We start from the raw sequence: 16,672 nt of genomic DNA on the forward strand, positions 1-16,672 counted from the left end.
TGATCTGAACTCCCTGGATAAGCACAGCCCAGGAAAACATGTGTGAGTAACCCAACCTGATGCAGACTAATGAATCTGTCTTGGGGGAAAGGCTTCAGATCAGCCCATGGGAAACCAGAAGCTTGGGGAAGGACATCAAGCTGGTCATGTAATTATCTCCATGGGCACTTTCCAGGGCAAGAAAGAAGGGGGCAACTCCTTCCTTGGAGATAGAAATCTCTGACAAGTGTGGGAGCAAGACTCTGCCTTATGCACAAGGTAGGTGAAATTCTCCTGCTGAAGGTGGCTAAGCATGCCAGAGGATGGAAAAAATAAAAATACCCAGCATCCAGGAAGCAGACTTTGTGCTATGAGGCTGAAGGAGTCTATCCTGCTTGGTATAGCAAAGAGGGTACTTGACTGGTGCCAAGGGGACATTTGCTTTGCAGGAGGGAGCTGCAACAGGCCTGGTGGCTGGAAACTGAAGACTGAGGAACATGGCCCTGAAAGAAAAACACGTTATTGGTGGAGAGAATGGCATCCCACCAGGAATGGCCAAAACCAGGTAGGAACCTTAGGGAAATCTTGAACACACTAATATCTACCAGCAGATGGACGCCTCTCACCTAACACGGCACACATGCAAAGAGGTCTGAGCTGGTCCCTGTGGCTCTGTCTGGTGTCAAAGGAAAAAGAGAGGTGCTGTTTATTTCCCCTATCACAGCCACCCACCTCCAGAGGAGGGGAATGCCACCCAGCAATGCTGGACTCTACCTTGTGTTCTGAAAGACCCAATTCACCTGGTTTTGGAGAGCAGAGCCGTGCTCAGGCAGTCAATCTGGATGGCAATGGAAGCACTCCCTGCTCCTTCTCCAGTGACTACCACCCAGTCCTATGCTTCATCTTCCCATTCGGTTGTCCCCAGGGACCAGCAAGAATATTTTCCTCAACCCACATCTAGCCATGTTTTCTGAAGTTATTCTCGATCGTTTCCTGAAGCATCAGAATAAGCCACCACTGGGGCTAGACCAGGTGGTATTAAGGATCACACAAGGGTTTCCCTGGGTCACTGTGGCAGGTGCTGCAGCAGTTTTTCTTCTCCCTCTGCATGAATGAAGATCAGATGCACAGGTTTCTGCAGAACATAACACTAAATCTAATGATATCTTGATTTTTTTAAAACATTTTTTTTTTGAGTGCATGATGTAGTTTCCCAGTTTGCTTACCTTTCTGGCAGAATGAGAGCTTCCCCGATGTCCCAGGGACGCTCTGAATCCCTAGCATACTGCCTGGATCAGCAAAGCCTTGGGGACACTTGCAATCTTGTATCCTGAGTACAGGTGGGGTATGCGCCTTTGAGTGTAAATTCAAGGAGTGGGTGGGCATTTCGGTCAACTCCTTTGCCAGATCCATCTCCTATGTAAGGACCAAACAGCTGAGGCGAAGAAATCGAATACTTTTGCAATAAAAAAAAAAAAGAAAGCAGTACTTAAACACAAAATATTCTTTTATTTTTCACCGAAGGCTACACATGGTCACTTCTGTCTGCTTTTTTTTTTTTTTTTCTAGAAGGTATCTACATTTGCACTTATTTACAGCCTGGTTGTATTTACACAGTCAAGAATACAGCATTAGAAACACAAAGTGTTGAGAAAAAAAATTTCTCAAAAAATTAGTTCCAGACTTCAGGAAAATTATTACACAGGGTAATGACAAGAGTCTTCAGTGCTGGGCTTACAGATGCAGCTTTGATACAAAGTCCTCTTCTCGGCTGGAGCTGCATTAGAAGTCCTCTCACAAAATAAACATTTTTCCTTTTAATAGAAAAGTGTGATTTTTTGATTGGTTATTTTAATAACATCTGTGAACTGTCCAAACATTTTAATTTTCTTTTTGGAAAGTTTTATTGTTTGCTTGAACAGTTTCCAGCTCTAAGGAGAAAAAAAATATATGTACGTATATTTATTTTTAGTTGATTTTCATTTGTGGTTTTCTATGCTCCCCAGAAAGCACTGACCTCTAGGATGGGAGTTAACAGCTGAGCCATGTAATACTTGGTCAGGAACACGAAGTTTTATGGTAATTAAAGGAGAGCAGAAAAGAAACACAAAAGGTTTCCCTTGGGTGGGCCAGGTTGTTTTTGGTGGGAGTGGCAGAGGATGGAAAACTGCCATGGGAAATGGCCCCTGGGAATGCAATGGCCCTTCATCCGCAAGTGAGATGGGGGGTCCTGGACAGGGCCCTGTGTGTCCCCATGGTGTCTGTTTGAAGTTTGCTCTACAGTCGCAAGTAATTTTATTTAAATATACCCTAGAGATGAAAAACAACAACAAAAAGCAAAACAAGCAAGCAAGCTGTGGGGTTTTGGTATTTTTTTTTTTTTTTTTTTTTACAAAACTCATGAAAATTCTTTGGTGTAACGGGGGACTATTTAGTGATCATAATAAAATGAGTGATTATAATAAAAAGAGGTGCAGAAAAACTTGCTGTCCTGTGGAGGACTGTAACAACAGGAGCAAAAATGCCCCAAGCCAGGCTCACTATGGGATGTAGGATGCTGCTGCCCACATGGCAGCCAGATTTTATCCCCTCAAACACATCCCTGGCATCGAGGCACAGTGTCTTTATTCCCTAGGTTTGTCAGTGCCACCAGGACAAGCAGACAAAGTGAGTGAGATTTAACAAGCAAAGCAATCTCTTTATTACATTTATAACATTATTAATGTTATAGGTGGTTATTTCTCCTCCCCTTTCAAAAAGCGGCCAGAGGACTAACCACGATCCCTGGCCCTGGTTTCAATTACGCAGAGATTGAATCAGAACAGACTGCTGTGCCGTAAATACGAGGGGGGCCCTCTCTGTAAATCGTAAAATTGAATTCTAAAATTTCATGTTAAGAGCCTTGTCTTTGCATAATGGATTGTGGTGCCATCCATCACGGTGACACTTACAAGTCACAGCTGAAAAAGTACTTTATTAGATTTTTTTTTTTAAACAATTTTGATTTACTCTGGTTACACTGTCTGTATAATAGATCGAGCAGAATCTCATGCCGATCCCTACGCTCAGCAAAGCAACCACAGATATATTACAGAAATCCCTCACTGTTCCTAAGTTACAGCCAAATGGTGTCTCAGGGACTGCTCCCAGTCATCTGTGCCTTCTAAACCCGAATCGAGCATCGGGGCTCTTAACGACCTTGGGCTTCATCGGCTCTCGCCTGGTGTTGTTTAGAGTTGTTGGCACATTTTCATTGTGGCTCTGATCAATAGCTGTGATGACAAAGATATGACGAGCTGCATGATTCCCTCTGGTCACCACTGCTTAATGATTTTTCCAAGCGCCAATCTTCAGTTGAAAGGGGAAAAAAATAAAATAAAATAAAGATCTCGGTGGAAACAAACATTGTGGCATTTCTTGTGATGCCAAATTAGTCTTGCTTCTCTCCCCTTGGGCTGAGCACACAGGGTATTTTTCAACTTCTCCTGAAGCAGCTGAAGGAGTCCTCATGGCGCTGCTCCTACCTGGATGTCACATCAAGGAGGTCCCATCACTGTTGTCCCTTCAAATGGAGCATCTTTCAGTACCAGCACCAGCTACTGAAGGCTTGAGATGGTGGTCCTTACCATTCTCACTGGGAGATGCAGCCCCTGCTCCAGACCACTGGACTATCTCCTCTGAGCTGTGAGACTTGGTCACAATCCTTCTCACCACCCTTTGGCCTAGAGACAAGTCCAGAGTTCAAAGCAATTTAAGCTACACCTTTGTATTTTTGCATTTTGAAGAGAAATTCATTATGGTGAGGAATCAGTCCTCGTTTTGGGAGTCAAGAAAAAAATGACTTCTCAAAATCAAGCCTCAAAACATGTGAGATCACAGTTAACTTATCCCTTGGAGATGGTCTGGCATACAACTGGCCTTTGAAAGACTACCTAGAGCAATGGTGGACATGCTGGAGGGAAGGGATGCCACCCAGAGGGACCTTGATAAACCTGTGTGGTTGGTCTGTGCGGACCTCATGAAGGTGCAACCCTGCAACTGGGTTTGGGCAATCCCAAGCACAAATACAGACTGGGCAGAGGACAGATCAAGTGTAGCCCTGGGGAGAAAGACTTGGGGGTGTTGGTGGGCGAGAAGCTCAACATGACCCAGCAATGTGCACTGGCAACCCAGAAAGCCAACCATGTCCTAGGCTGCATCACCAGCAGCATGAGCAGCAGGTCAAGGGAGTGGATTCTGTCCCTCTACTCTGCTCTTGTGAGACCTCACCTGGAGTGCCGTGTCCAGCTCTGGGGTCTCTGACACAAGAAAGACATGAACCTATTGGAGCAAGTCCAGATGAAGTCACAAGGATGCTCAGAAGGCACCTCTCCTATGGAGACAAGCTGATAGAGTTGGGGTGTTCAGCCTGGAAAAGGCTCTGGGGAGACCTTGGAGACCCTTCCAGTGCCTAAAGGGGCTCTAAGAGAGCTGGAGAGAGACTTCAGACAAGGGCATGGAGTAACAGGACAAAGAAGAACGTCTTCAAACTGACAGAGGGCAGATTTAGATTAGATACTAGGACGAAATTCTTTACTGTGAGGGTGGTGAGGCACTGAACAGGTTGCCCAGAGAAGTTGTGGCTGTCCCATCCCTGGAGGTGTTCAAGGCCAGGTTGGATGGAGCTCTGACAAACTCTGGTCTCACGGAAGGTATCACTGACCATGGCAGGAGGATTGTAACGAGATGATATTTAAGGTACCTTCCATCCTGAGCCATTCAATGATTCTATGAAATGAGAGTTAGTGCTGTGGGATTTGCACAGCAAGACCTCCCACTCTTGCCGAAGCAATGAATTGCTGCACCCCTTCCCATAAGCAAAGCAAGAAGGGTCAGGCACACACAGCATGGCCCACAGGGGAGGCAGAAGGGGTAACACAAGGGCTGGGAAGTGGCTATGGTGCCATCAGTAGAAAGGAAATGCTTGTGGATAGTGGAGTGTAGTTCCTTGATGAGGGCACAACTCTTTGTGTTCTCAGCCCATTCCATAGGAATGCACTTGAGATGCTGTAGAAAAAGCATTTTTCACTAATGGAGGGGTAAATTTAGGGCTTCAGGACTGAAAATGTTCTTGTTTTGCCACCTAGGTGAAGCTGAAAGCTTTCACAGAGGCTGAGGATTTAGGAATGTACTAGCTGTCTTTGGACAGCTTTATCTCGAACACTAGACAGCCACCCTTTAAAGTTTTTTGTGTTGATAGAGAGGAGCAACATATACATATATATACTTTTACATATATATTTTTTCCCCTTTTTGACATAATGTCCATAGTTCCCACGCCAGGTGCAGGCCCAGAACAAGATCCTCGTGGACCTGGCAGGCAGACAGGCGCAGTTGCATCCCACTGCTGCTTGAGGATGCTGAGAAATGCAACTCGAGGGGGTTGCCACTGCCATGGTGCAGAGCAGGATGGCTCCTGGGTCCAGGCATGCTGGGTGTGCACGGTGGGACTGTAAGACTCTTGAAACATGGGTGAACTCCTCGAAGTCATTAGCTCATGTAATAACCTGAAGAGTCTGTGTAAGGCTGTAGAGGTGCCATCTCAGGCTGGCAGGGTTCCAGTAGGAATGTTTTACACTTGAACGCCTTTTCTTGGCTCCATGGAAACATGGCCCATTTACTCTTGCACTACTCCTCTTAGCATTGTAACATATGGATGGGGATGGATACAGAAGCACCACTGCTCTTCGGAGCTGCTTGGAGTGGGGCAGTGTAAATGGCAGGCACATAGAGCTCTCTCTGCACTGCAGGTATTCACCAAGGATTAATACTTTTTGACCCAGCTTCCTGCAGGTGTTTTTTTTCTCCATTCATGCCATTTAGAGCATTTTCTCCATTCAGAGCCATCACAAGTTTGAGGTTCTAAGAGGGATTTGTCCCTGGTGTGACTTGGGGATGGGGAAACAGGGAGCTGGGTAGCACTGCGAAGAGGGTGCTGCCTCCTTTGATTAGGTTGTTACTGCTGGTTTGGCTAGCACTGCCCCTAATCCCCACCAGTGCATCCTCAGGGCAATCGAGGCTTCCCAAGAGCTTGATACCAGCAATACAGGTGGTAATGCCACGGCCTTTTAACCATCCCTGGCAGGCAGCTGCCCCAGGCAACTGCTCCCTTGCCAAAGCTTAGAGCTGGTCTGGCCAATGCATCTTCTCCAAGTTGACTCTGCCAGAACTGGATACCCTTTCCAGCTGCCTGTGTTTTGACTCCTGCCAAAGTAATAAAGGTTGTGTGCTGCAAGAGTAACAGCACTGGGACGCAGCACCAGCATCATCACCCTCACTGCAAGCAGGAGAGACCACTAGAAAATCAAAACCATACCGGTGGTTGTGGCCACACAGCCAAAGGCATTAGGGACTGGGAACTGGAGGAGGAACAGTCTGTTAGGGGAATTTCCATCCCATCACCTTCCTTCTGGCAAGCACCCTGGAACAGACAGGCAAGGCAGACGGAGCTGGCAGGCGGCATCTACGGGGAAACCGTGATAGCACCGGGGCTGCCAATGTTTCGCTGCTCGAGGACTGCATGCCCAACATAACACCCCCGCTTTGTCTGGGGGGCCAGAGCCTGCAGACAAGTATCAGTCTGTACTGGAGGATGGCAGTGGTGGTGGCATGAGTGCAGAAGAGCTGGCTCCGAGGACACAGGTGCATTGTAGGGCTCCAAGTCAGGAAACAGCCTTGGCATGGATCTGCACATCTCGGGTTATCTCTCTCCAGAACTGGGAAGCAAAAGCCAAAGTGGATGGAATAAAAAGTCAGGACTGAGCTGTTCCCAAAGAAACACAGTGAGAGCTCTTAGAATCAGGATACGTGCTGGTGTCAGTGTGATAAGACATCTGTTTGGGACCAGGGTCAGCCACCTCCAGCCAGAGCTCCACCAAAGAGGTGGGGTAACATCTCTGCCTGCAGGAACAGCCCTTGCTATCACAGGACCGTTTCAGGCAGGGAAGAGGATGCTGAGCTCATCTCCTTGCTCCCTTGAATTTCAAGGACGGACTCTTGCAAATACCAGAGCACAGAGGTTATGTGAATACAAATTACATTAGCATGCCGAGTAACTTTGTCAGCAGTTTCTTATTAAAGCACTTGGTCCCCTCTGTAGTGGGCATTTCCACTCAACCTCCCCCTTCGTCACTGCTAACAGTCAACTGCGCTCTCCATTTAATTTGAGCTTGTGTAAGAAACAGTGAGAGGGTTGATTCCAATATTGTCCTTCTTGTCCCACCACGCACAAGCTGTTGCTACTTATTAAGCATTTTAAAATCCCTGCTGCCAAAGTCCCGGGAGACATTTTATCTGCCATAGTCATAAACGACTTGCCAGCATGCTACTCAAAACTGCATTTCCCAGACAATAAATACAAGCTCCAGAATCAGGAAAAGCAGGGTTTGGCTCTAATTTTCAGTGGTATGTCACTGGGATACTATAACTACTTTTAAATTCAAATCAGCTTCCTAAAAATTAACTGGTTTTATCAGATACAGCACAGTGGACTGTTAAACACGTAGCCTCATGTACTGAAACACTATACATTTAATGAAGTTATGCCATTAGCAAATGTACAACATGGGTGCATTAAATCCACCTATAGAACAGCTCTACGTACGAGAGAGAGGATTTATTTTAGCTTTTCTCAATAGAGCAGGAGTCCCTTTTCTTGGCTTTTGCTAGGTTATTTAACTAAAACCAGGATTTGCGCACACACAAAAAAACCCCAAAAGTATCTACTCTCATAATGAAAAAAGACTGGGTTTTTTTCTTTTTTTATTCCAGTTCAGGAAGGAAGAGAATCATCTTGCAAAGTAATATAATCAGCTCCTTTGCCTCTATAATCTACTTCTGCTCAGCAGGAGCACCCAAGGAAACACTTTATGTCCCAAGTGAAACATGAAAACTACTGGTAAGGTCTCTTTTGAGGCACATGATTCGGATGGTCATTTTCAGAGTGTCAGAATCAGCGCTGTCTTCCATCTCCTTCTCTCCAGGAAGAGCTCTCTGGCATGCCGCGGACGCCCCATATTTTGGGTGGAAGGCTCTCTGTCCCTGCCCCAAACCAGAAAGGGTTAGGACGACACGAGCTAGCACAGACACCCATTTCGCACTTACACCTAAGGACGTACGTACGTTGACAACTCCCCACTTCAAATTCCTCACAAAGGGGGGGGAAGAACGAAAACAAAAACGAAACCGAAAGAGGACAAGAGACAGTAAATTTCACTGTGAACACACTACAAAATATACCTTCTGTTCATTGCAAGAAACGCGTGAAGGCCAAATTAAAGAGGGAAAAAAGTATGTTGCATGAGTTACAGTGCAACTGTATTATTCCTTTTCTTTCTATTTTCCTCCCCCCCCACCTTGTTCAGTTTAGAAAAAGTATTGAGTACAACACAGTCAGGTAAGTGGCCACAAAAGAGTAGCTGTCTTTGGCAAGAAGTCACCGCATTGACCCTCTCTGTCACCTTCTGCCCATTTCACTCTGTCTCATGAAGTGGATGTTGTTGGCGCTGTCTGAGAGTTCGGGGTACTGCTCCACTGAGATCACAAAATAGCCATCGTAGCCCTGTACCCGGCCCGTGCTTAGCACTTGTTGCTTCTCCCCTTCTGTCCACGATCGAATACCCTCCTCCCCATCCCGCAGTCTCTGCTGTTCCCGGGACCAAGCTTGGGCGACAGCGCGCTGTCGGGCCAGCTCCAGGACACGTGCCTTCTCCTCGTCCAAGGTGGTCCCGTAGCGAGTGTTTAGACACAGTGCACCGTACTGGAGCTGGATGTCTGTGTAACGTCTAGTCCTTCCACTCAGCACTGTGTTGATCTGGGACACTGTCACATTCACACCGTTCTCCAGGGTCCTCCGCCCGCCGCTGAGGCCCAGGATGGACAGGTCACCCTCTGACGGCCCCTGCTTAATGAAATAGTGTGTGTCCACCCCGTCGATGGTGAAGTGCAAGTTCTCCAGGTAATGGGCATTGTTCAGGATGGCTGCGATCCTCCGCCCGTCCTCGTTGGCCACGCTGATAATGTCGGTGGCCACACGCCCGTCCTTCATGGCGAACTTGACGCCCTTGCCGAAGATGGACCCTCCAGAAGCAAAGTTCTTGTTCTTCTTGATATGCCGGCACCCAGCGATGCTGGAGCTGTAGATCCGTTCGAAGCGCTCGAGAGTGACAAAGGCCTTCAGCTGCTTCTGCACTTCACACTGGACCCCCAAAATTGACTGAGCAAGGAGAGAAAGAAGAGAAAGACATATTAGAAAGAGAAGCCTCATGACCTAAAGGCATCATTACGATGCTAGAGACCAGCAGAGCATCCTGAAAACATGTAATGAGGAGCTCCATTTTTTTTTTCCCATATCACATTTTTTCATAATTTTATTTTTTTTAATGGAAGAGATGTGTTGTCAAGTTATTCCCCCTAAAGTACATTGTTTCTATAAACTGAACTGTATTTAATCTCTGAAGGATGAAGAGGCAGAAAAGGATTTTTTGTCTCAGTGGTGTGAGGGTTGAGTTGAGACACATAATTAGGTTGTGTCTCAGTGTTCTTCTTCTGCATATAATAAACAACTCATCTTGTGCCCATGATGCTTTACCAAATGATTTCAGATTTTCTGTGAAGTGTGGAACTATTTGTAAAAGTTCTTTCTATTTTAACTTCACTTTGTACCTCCTTGTGCTGCCTCCAAAAGCCCCGCATGACCCCCCCAGGTGGCCATAACCACTCAATGTCCCATTTCAGCCTGTCAAATCAGGTTGTTCAAAACTCAAGGAAGGCACTAAATCCAAGTCCTACTTCCTGCAAACCCTCTACAATGGGCCAGGCCCCTGAGCCAAGGCCAGCCATACCTAATGCTCAAGGTTTGGCTTATACTGAAGCAAAACTGCTGAGAGACAATAGCCTGGATCATTTGCAGTCAGGTACAATACAAAGTCACTTTTGCTGTTAGCATATAATGGAGGAAGCATACAGCGAGTCAGCAGCTCATCATTACTGCAAAATGTCTTTGGAAATGCTCTCATCAATTCATGGCAGCACAGGCTTCTTACAGACTCCTGTTCATGAACAATTATTTGCTCTAATTTCACAAAAGCAAGAGGATGCTATGACAAAACTCTCCTGGCATTGCCAAAGGCTCAATTCAATAATGTAATGACACCCAGGATTAAAAATAGGATACAAAGAAAAGTTTGCTGCACTCCAACTATTTTGAGGAAATTTAACATCCGTGATGGATATTGCCTTAAACTATCCACAAGCAAAAGGCTGACATCCTTCCCTGGGTGCAAGAAGACAATTCAAGTGATGCAGGCATTTCAGACTTGTAACATGGTGAGGGAAGTGAAATTTCTATGGTGGCCATTTCCAGGGAAGAGTCTTAAAGTATTAAAAAAAATATAAAGGATTTACCATTGCAACTCACTCAGAGGTTATGAGCAGTTTTGACTGATAAAAGAGAAAACTATAAGAGAACAGTGGTACACAACTTCAAGAGCCCATTTGGGGTTATAAAACATTAAATTACCCTGAACTGACTTTTATTCAAACTGCTGAGCCGGCTGGTGTGTCTTCTCCTTTCCCCCTTTTGATTGACAGCAAAGCAGTTGGAGCAGGAGCCAGTCTCCTATGAAAGAGGAGCTCTTTATGGTTCTCCCCATCCTGCCTGTGGGGCATCTCACACACTGCCTAGAGAGCGATATAATTAACAGACTGATAGGGAGCCGAGCCCAGCTTCCCTGCCATTTCCACAAGTGCTCTAATTATGCAAAAAATGGACGTAATTAATGTAGATGTCACAGATGATGGGCATGGAGCAATTAGGTTTCTAGGCTTCATGAAACACTTGCTGTTCTAAATAAGTGCACATTGCACAGCCTTGGTCATTAGCTATTTCCTCTTCGAAGAGGTTTAAATGGCGAGTTATTCTTCTCAGGTGTATCTCATATGGGTTGACTCTAGGTGGTCCCACTACCACTATATATCATGTTGCTCTTCCAAATTGCCTCAGTAACATTTACAAGTGATGGGAAAAGGCACTTCTCAGTACTCACACTGAATCACCATTCACTCAAGGATGTAAATCAAGTCTTCTGTGCTACATCACTACATCCCGTGATCATTTATGTATCACCATCTATATATACATCACCTTGTTTACCATCAGTTGAGTGATAAAGAGTCCCTGGAATTAATTGCACCATCTACTGATTATCACCTTGGGGAAGGAGCCTGGGGAGGTCAGACAGTACTGGGCATGGGTGAATAATCCCTATCAGAAATGTCCCCCCTTCCCATTCTAGTTTGTCTTCATCACCTTATTCTTAATGAGCTGCAGGAACTTCAGCACCTTTTCAAATCAGAGCAAATTATTAGGTATAGATCCTCTGTGAGTGCCTCCAAATCAGGTTGCCCCAACAATGCAGTGGGTCTGTACACCACTGGATAGCAAATTCACAGGCAGACACCTACCTTGATGCGTCTTACTCAAGAATAAAATCACAACTAAAGGGTTCTCTACTGGGCACTGGTTGCTTCTGGGCTTTCCCCATCTTTTTTTCATGTAGGGAAGTGGGAGATGAGACGTGCAAAGCTGTAATGCTGAACATCACAGTCACTTACAATCACAGAATAATTCCGGTTGAAAGGGATCTTAAAGATCACCTAATTCCAAACTCTCTGCCACAGAGAGGGACACCTTCCACTAGACCAGGTTGCTCAAACTTAACTATTAACTATTTCTATAACTAAACACATCTCTGTTAACTTGAAAACAAGCCCAGGATGACTTTGAAATGACTTTGTGAGTGCATTTCTTTGGCAGAGGAGTGTATTTGGGAACAGCACTTTTTTAAAAGGAAAAGCAAACACATCCAACAGAAAAAAAAACCCCAACCAACGAATTCAAACAAACCAGGGCACAGTCAGTTTGTATGCTCTGCTGTGAATATAAAGGGGGTAGAGACAAACAGATTATATGTAGTTCAAAGGGGCAGTGTATCCCTGACTTTGAAATTACCATTTCTGTTTAATCTTTTAACTCACTTCAATGAACTGGCAAGGAAAATAAACAGAAATTTTTCATCCAAAGCTGCAGTGGCATGTGCTATTCTCTAAAAAATGCTGCTGCTTTTAGCAAATATAAGCCAAGGTTTCTATAAAACCAGTTTTGCAGAAGAAAGAAGGGAATTCATTGTTATTTTATTTCAATATTTGTTGCTTGATGTGAGTGACAAATACGCTGGGTTTATTTTTTCTCACAGTCTTTTTTTAATCAGATGTCCTTAGGTGACATTTCACTTTATCTAGTAACAACCCATTGGAGAGAAGAGAACGACCTTCATCATTTGTTCGCTGCTGCACAAAGCTCAAGAGAGAAGCACAATACAGAGATCTCTGAATAGGCTCCTGCATTTTGCCGGCACCTCTTGAGGATTTGAAATACCATCGCCAGATCCTATCATCTGTTGTTTTTAAATACTGCCTTCCAGTGTGAGACTGAAAGCCTTAATTTCCCATCCAGGATCCAAGATGTGAAATACGTGAACATGTTTCCAAGTTTCTTTCTTTCCTTGTGCCATTATACACAGATAGGTGTTTCTCTTACAACCATATGGCTTACAACGCACAAACTCTCTTCTTCCAAAAGGCTTGGAAGTTACAACTTCCCTGAAATATTATTCATCATTAACTCCTTCCTATTTACCACAGAATCACAGAAACACTTGGGTTAAAGATTATCTAGTTCTAACCTCTGCCACCATGGGCAGGGATGCCACCAACTAGACCAGGTTGCTCAAAGCCCCATCTGACCTGCCCTTGAACACTTCGAGGAATGGGGCATCCACAGCTTCTCTGGGCAACCTGTGCCAGTGCCTCACTACTCTTTGGGTAGAGATTTTCTTCCTATCATCTAATCTATATCTCTCCTTTTTTTTTGTTTAAAGCTGTTCCCCCTTGTCCTATAACTATTTGCCTGTGTAAAAGCTCTCTCTCTTTTTTACAACACCCCTTTTTATTTACCACCTAGCTCTCTGTTAACAAAGCCATTCTTCAGTAATCAGCCTCCTCCCTGTATTCCACCTGACCACCACGGGGAGACAAGTCCCCATCTGGATGTACCCCACCAGCTCTCAGCTGGTGTAGGTGCAGGAGGAGCCCATCAACCTCAGCAGCCTGGCAGGTATTGACCACTGGCATGGCCGCACGGCATGAGGGTCAGCTGGGAGGCAACGTGCCTGCTCAGCAACCTGCCAAGCACCAACACCAGCGGGGCAGTGGAGGTGAGTGACTGCCCAAAGAGGCAGTGCTCAAGATGATGATTGGTTGTCAATGCATGAAACACAAGTGCCAACTCATAGGCTTAGAGGAGAGGTCCCTCCTCCACCCCACCAGTGTACATGGCTGCAGGAGGATAAGGAGGTTGAGTTCATCAAGCAGATTTCATCCATGGAGAAATAAGGGATTTACCTCCTTCTCTTGCTCATCTGTTTTCACATTGCTCATCTGTTTTCCAAAAGCCTCAAGAACTTACTGTCTTTGAGAGTTCAATCCCTTCCCTGCACTAGATCCTTTAAAAAATTGGCCACTACATCTGCAAGACATGTAGCGGGCTGATGGACAGACATGCAGACAGTGTGACAATCCAAGTCCAGGGCAAAGCACCTGCAGAGTCAGGATGCCTTCCCTGAATGATGAACACTGGCAGAGCCAGTCCCTCAAACAGATTGTCCTTGAAAGAAGCTCTGCCAGAAAGCAGAGTCCTATAACTCACTCCCTGGCTGAGCATCCTAGAGCAGCCCTTGCCTCCAAAATGTAACTCCAGAGGGAATGCCAAAAACTACTCCTTCCAGCACAGCCTGTAACAGGCATTGCAGAAAACAGGACCCTTCCTGGAGTCAGTGCTCATGGGATGGAGAGAAGGGTATTTATTAATATGATGTAGATAATGATAGAAGTGTTGACTCCAAAACACCCCTCCCTGAAAATAGAGCTTTTCTGACCCCAGCAATTACCTGACAGTTCAACAAGACAAAAGGGAAAAAAACCCCAACCCACAACAAGAAAAACCCAAACCTAGAAGAGAAACTGGATTCAGGTGCAGCAGTTCCACAATATGCCAGAGGTCACCCAGAGTCCCCTGGTGGCCAATAACACTGAACTTGTTCAACAAACAATTTAGCGACAGCCTCACGGTCATAGGGAGGAGGGGAGGGGGAAGTGCTGCACAATAGAGTATTGGATTTTAAATGTCACTTCGGAGCTGCAGGGGGTTAGTGCAAGGTTTATGACATGCTGGCTGGTTTTGAGGTGGTGGATGCTCTAAGTCAGAATTATCTCTCCCATCTTCCAGACTTGCAAGGCAAGTACCAAAAATGTTTTGGAAGGAGATGCCAGGGTGCTCTGCTTAATACACTGAAGAGAGACAAAGCAGCCATTGATGGGGAGTTTGTTGCTTTGCTGTTGTGCTCTTGTTAGTCATTCCTCTCTGATAAAAGAACTGACTCAATCTGCAGGGCCACAGCTTTGATCAGCAAAGCCGGTAAAATAGCTCAGATATGCTTTGGTCTATCACAAGGAGGTATGTGATCCAGAGAAACAGGGATCAGAAGACATGGTGATGAGAGAGTTGTGGTGTATTATTCAGTGGTCAGTGCCTTGTCCAGGCTACTTTTAAATGACAAAAGATCTGGGGCTTACTCCAGATGCTCCAGAAGATTATTTTACCATTTGACTAGTCTTATTATCTGAAAATGCTTCCTGTGCTTCCATTTACCTATATTTAATTCTGCCATTTGCTATGTGAAATTTTCAAAAGTTTGTATTTTCTTCCATATGCTTCATGAAAACATACAAACAGTAGGAAGGAGGGTTGGATTGTGTTTGGGAGCTGGTTTGGCAGGAAAGGGTTGAGAGTGAACAGAACTTTATGGGAAACATCAGTGCTGGATGTATGGTTAGGCATAGGAGAAAATTAATCCTGTGTTCAGGTATCATATGTGAGTGAATTTGTTTTATGCAAATATGTGCCTACAATATGCTGGGTGTGACAGAAAGGAAGGGAATCTTGCTCTATTGCATTTAAGAGCCACTTGCTATCACAGCATGATCCTGCAACTGTAGACGGAAATAAAATGCTTATGTTTTGTTGCTGTCATAACACAGGGGAAGAATATAAAACAGCCTGCAATGGTTAAACTCCACTTTCAACATTTGAGTGTTAAGTGACTCATCTGGAAGCACGATGGCTGCATAAAGCCCTCTTTTAATGAGCAGGTCCCTGCATACTCCTCACTGCAGCTTCAGGCTTTAAAAGCCTGGGAGGGTCATGGAGATTTTCTTTTTTTCTTACTGCTCATTCAGGCAGATTCCCCTAAAATGGCTGGATGGAAGGGAGGGTCTCCTTGGTTTTACGTCCAGCTCATCTGCCTGTATGAGCAAGGGTCAGTCTTCATCTCAAGCTGTCGCTTATTACTTGGCTACTCAATAAGTCGAATAATGATAATGATCTAATGATAAAATAATAATATAATAACACTACTACTACTACTACTAATTTCTGTGGTGGTTCTGTTTGGGTTATTATCTACTGCACATAACATTTCAGAGACAATCTTCTGTGCAGTCTCTGAACGAGCCTTCCCTGTTTGCCTTCTCCTGTACAGCTTTGCCTGAGGAGACCGTGTCACATCAGAGAGGAGGAAAAATCCTGAGGCTCTCTCTCATTACAGAAATAACCTCTATTAGTATTTTATTGTTTAATCCAAAGAAACAAGAAACAAAAAAGGAGTCTCCAAGCTCCAAAACACAACTGAGTTGCTGCAGTGTAATAGTTTTCAAGCATCAACTCATAGTAGCAAAAAGGCAGAGTTCTTTTGCCCCCCCCCCCCATTATTAAGTGATACTTAAAATAAATCTCTTGGTGAAGTTGAAGCTGGTACATTTTAACTTGTCTTCACCACAGCTTTGAGGCTGAGTACCAAGGATGGACTGACACATGACTTTTCTCAATCCACAGTATCTTGTTTGCACCTCTGAGTGACACCTTTAGTTGTTGAGGAGGTGTGACCTTCTGGTTTAAAATGTGTACAGGACCTCAAGAATCTGCTACAGGACACCAAGCTTTCAGTGAAGTCACAGATAAAGAGGCTAGGAGGGCAGATGGAATCAATTCCATTGCCTATCATTTTATTAGCAGAAATGTTAAGAACATGTCCTGATCTCCCCAAGCACGTTGGGGCCTCATTGCTCTTGCAAAGTTTGAACACACTGGCAATATCAAACAGGAGTTCAGACTAAAGAGGATTTCGACTAAACAGATGAAAGCAACCCCAGAATGCAATCAGTCTAGGAGATGAAAGAGTATCCTGAGAGGTAAATGATTTTTTCAAGGTCGTACACTGATAAACAGTAGGTCTGAGAGTTAACATAGGGCTCTCAAATACTGACGAAATATTCTAACCTTTAACAGTGCTGCCTCCATCTTTTAGCTGAGTAATTCCCAACAGAAAGATGGGGAAATGATTGGGTGCAAAGGCTTTTTTCTTACCAATTTTAGCATTGAATTTTTTGCCATCATCTACCAAAACGGCTTGGGATGCAGGCTTATTTCTAAAAGCAGGACATGGTTACTTGGGATTAAACCCAGACAGATAAAATGAAA

At 44.9% G+C, this 16,672-nt stretch overlaps 1 protein-coding gene across 14 annotated transcripts in view; it reads right to left on the bottom strand.

Annotated features, from left to right (window-relative positions):
* Window positions 1–1,468: 1,468 nt before the first annotated feature.
* TENM4 (teneurin transmembrane protein 4) overlaps window positions 1,469–16,672 on the bottom strand; it is a 1,544,468-nt gene continuing 1,529,264 nt past the window's right edge. For all 14 annotated transcript variants that reach the window (XM_050333746.1, XM_050333747.1, XM_050333753.1 and 11 more), the window contains one exon: window positions 1,469–9,232. In XM_050333746.1, coding sequence (XP_050189703.1) covers window positions 8,474–9,232 — 759 coding nt within the window. In that variant the 3' untranslated portion in view covers window positions 1,469–8,473. The remainder of the gene's footprint in view (window positions 9,233–16,672) is intronic.

Source organism: Myiozetetes cayanensis, unplaced genomic scaffold (genome assembly GCF_022539395.1).
Source record: "Myiozetetes cayanensis isolate MyiCay16 unplaced genomic scaffold, myiCay2020 scf5-8, whole genome shotgun sequence".
NCBI lineage: Eukaryota > Metazoa > Chordata > Aves > Passeriformes > Tyrannidae > Myiozetetes > Myiozetetes cayanensis.